This window comes from Malurus melanocephalus, unplaced genomic scaffold, assembly GCF_030028575.1.
Source record: "Malurus melanocephalus ecotype Western Australia unplaced genomic scaffold, MMel_1.1 scaffold_2032, whole genome shotgun sequence".
NCBI classification, from domain to species: domain Eukaryota; kingdom Metazoa; phylum Chordata; class Aves; order Passeriformes; family Maluridae; genus Malurus; species Malurus melanocephalus.
The window spans coordinates 7,012-10,395 of NW_026625264.1; the positions used below are offsets into that span (position 1 = coordinate 7,012).

Genomic DNA, 3,384 nt, shown 5'->3' on the forward strand with positions numbered 1-3,384 from the left:
CACCACTCGGGTGAAATTTGGGAATTTATAACAAAATTTTGGGATTTTAAAAAAAAATTTGGGATTTTAGGACCATTTGGGGTCAATTCGGGACCATTTGGGGTCAATTTGGGGGGGTTGGAGCTTTTTAGGGTCAAATTTTGGGGTTTTTTGGGGCGGTTTTTGGGTTTTTGGGGTTTTTTGGGACGATTTTTTTGGTTTTTTGGGTATTTCAGGGGTGTTTTTTGGGGTTTTGGGGGTCCCCGAGTGTGAATTTCCCGTTTTTCACCCCGAAATGCAGGCAGCAGCTGTCGGAGGAGGAGCTGGGGTGCATCGAGGGGTTTTGGGGCGGTTTTTGGGTTTTTTTGGGGTATTTTAGGGTGGTTTTTGGGGTTTTCAGGGGTGTTTTTTGGGGTTTTCAGGGGTGTTTTTTGGGGTTTTGGGGGTCCCCGAGTCCGAATTTCCCGTTTTTCACCCCAAAATCAGGCAGCAGCTGTCGGAGGAGGAGCTGGGGCAGTTTTTGGGGTGGTTTTTGGGGTATTTTTGGGGTATTTTGGGTTTTCCAGGGGTGTTTTTTGGGGTTTTTGGGGTCCCCAAGTCCGAATTTCCCGTTTTTCACCCCGAAATGCAGGCAGCAGCTGTCGGAGGAGGAGCTGGGGCAGTTTTTGGGGCAGTTTTTGGGTTATTTTAGTGCAGTTTTTTGGGTTTTTTGGGTTTTTGGGGGTGTTTTTTGGGGTTTTTGGGGTCCCCGAGCCCGAATTTCCCGTTTTTCACCCCAAATCAGGCAGCAGCTGTCGGAGGAGGAGCTGGGGCGCATCGAGGACGCGTGTGACATGGCGCTGGCGCTGAGCGGGGCCAAACTGAGAATTTATGAATACGTGGAGTCCAGGATGTCCTTCATCGCCCCCAACCTGTCCCTTATCCTTGGGGCTTCCACAGCTGCAAAGATCATGGGTGAGAACCCCAAAATCCAAAACAACCCCCCAAAAAAATCCCCATAAAAATCCTCGAAAAAATCCCCGCAAAAAACTGCCGCAAAATGGCCCCAAAACGGCCCCAAAATCACCCAAAATTCCCCAAAAATCCTCCCCCATGTCCTTCATCGCCCCCACTCTGTCCCTCATCCTCGGGGCTTCCACGGCTGCAAAGATCATGGGTGAGAGCCCCAAAATCCAAAAAAAAAACCCCCAAAAAATCCCAAAAATATCCTGAAAAAAATCCCGCAAAATCGGCCCCAAAGTGGCCCCAAAATCACCCCAAAACAGCCCCAAAATCACCCAAAATGGCTCCAAAATCTCCCCCAAAAAACGGCCCCAAAATCACCCCAAAAACCACCAAAAAATCCTGCAAAAATCCCCCAAAAAACAGCCCCAAAATCCAAAAAAACCAGCCCCAAAATGCCCCAAAAAACGGCCCCAAAATCCCCCAAAAAACGGCCTCAAAATCCCCAAAAAAACGGCCCCAAAATCCCCAAAAAAATGGCCCCAAAATCCCCCAAAAAATGGCCCCAAAATCCCCCCAAAAACGGCCCCAAAATCCCCTCAAAATCACCCAAAATCGGGGCCTCCACGGCTGCAAAGATCATGGGTGAGAACCCCAAAATCCCAAAGAAAACCCCAAAAAAAATCCCAAAACAATCCCGGAAAAATTGGCCCAAAAATGGCAAAAATTCCCATTGAAAACGGCCCCAAAATCACCCAAAAAATCCCTAAAATAGCACAGAAATATAAAAAAAATACCCTGAAAATAGGGATATTTTCAGGATATTTTTGGGATATTTTTGGGGTGATTTTGGGATATTTTTGGGGTGATTTTGGGGTGATTTTGGGGCTATTTTTGGGCTATTTTTTTTGATATTTCTGTGATATTTTCAGGATATTTTCAGGATATTTTTGGGGTGATTTTGGGATATTTTTGGGCTGATTTTTGGGCTGATTTTTTGCTGTATTTTTTTGCTGTATTTTTTGGGTGTTTTTTGGGATATTTCTGTGATATTTTCAGGATATTTTTGGAGTTATTTTGGGATATTTTTGGGGTGATTTTGGGGTGATTTTGGGGCTATTTTTGGGCTATTTTCTCTGATATTTCTGTGATATTTTCAGGATATTTTTGGGGTGATTTTGGGATATTTTTTGGGTGATTTTGGGCTATTTTTGGGTATATTTTGGGCTTTTTTTTGCGTTTTTTTTCTGATATTTTCAGGATATTTTTGGGGTGATTTTGGGCTATTTTTTGGGTATATTTTGGGATATTTTTTTGCGGTTTTTTTCTCATATTTTCAGGATATTTTTAGGGTTATTTCAGGATATTTTTGGGATATTTTTGTGCTATTTCAGGTGTCGCTGGAGGCCTCACCCCTCTCTCCAAACTCCCTGCCTGTAACATTCTCCTGCTGGGCGCTCAGCGCCGAACTCTCTCGGGTTTCTCCTCCACCTCAGTCCTGCCCCACACGGGTTTCATTTACCACAGCGACATCGTGCAGTCCCTGCCGCCGGTGGGTGAGCCAAAAAAACCCCAAAATCCCCTAAAAATCCTCAAAAWTYYTCCAAAAAAWWAAAAAAAAATGGGATTTTTGGGGTAGGATTTGAGGAGGAAAGCGGCGCGGCTCGTGGCGGCCAAATGCACGCTGGCGGCGAGGGTGGACAGCTTCCATGAGAGCCAGGATGGGAAGGTGAGCCCCAAAATATTCCTGGAATTCTTAAAAATTCCCAAAATCCTGGAATTTGTAAAAAAAACCCCGTGAAATTATCAAAAATCCCCGTGAAATTATGAAAAATCACCAAAATTCACTCCAGTCCTTCCCCAAATCCCATCCCGGTGCTTCCATGAGAGCCAGGATGGGAAGGTGAGCCCCAAAATATTCCTGAAATCCTGGAAAATTCCCAAAATCCGAAAATTCCCATAAAAACCAAAAGAAAATCCCCCCAAAATTCCCAAAATTTCGCCAATTTTAGGTGGGGTCGAGCTCGACAAATGGCAGGAGCCCCTCAAACCCCCCCAAAATCCCCATAAAATCCCCCAAATTCCCATAAAAATCCCCAAAATTCCCAGAATTTTCCCCAAATTCTGAGAATTTGATGGAATTTTCCCAAAATCCCGGGAATTTGCCCCAATTCCAGGTGGGGTATGAGCTGAAGGAGGAGATCGAGCGTAAATTTGACAAATGGCAGGAGCTCCTCAAACCCCCATAAAACCCCCCAAAAAAACCCCAAATTCCCAGATTTTTTCCAGAATTCCCAGAATTTGATGGAATTTTCCCAAAATCCCGGGAATTTACCCCAATTCCAGGTCGGGTATGAGCTGAAGGAGGAGATCGAGCGTAAATTCGACAAATGGCAGGAGCTGCCTCAAACCCCCCCAAATTCCCATAAAATCCCCCAAAAATCTCCGAAATTCCTCAGAATT

The 3,384-nt window shown here is 45.0% G+C and overlaps 1 protein-coding gene across 1 annotated transcript in view; it reads left to right on the forward strand.

Moving 5' to 3' along the window:
- LOC130587520 (U4/U6 small nuclear ribonucleoprotein Prp31-like) overlaps positions 1-3,384 on the forward strand; it is a 13,196-nt gene that overhangs the window by 4,304 nt on the left and 5,508 nt on the right. The window contains exons 3-7 of the mRNA XM_057388502.1: positions 281-330; positions 537-933; positions 2,316-2,473; positions 2,561-2,650; positions 3,099-3,151. Of these exons, the coding sequence (XP_057244485.1) occupies positions 281-330; positions 537-933; positions 2,316-2,473; positions 2,561-2,650; positions 3,099-3,151 (748 nt within the window). The remainder of the gene's footprint in view (positions 1-280; positions 331-536; positions 934-2,315; positions 2,474-2,560; positions 2,651-3,098; positions 3,152-3,384) is intronic.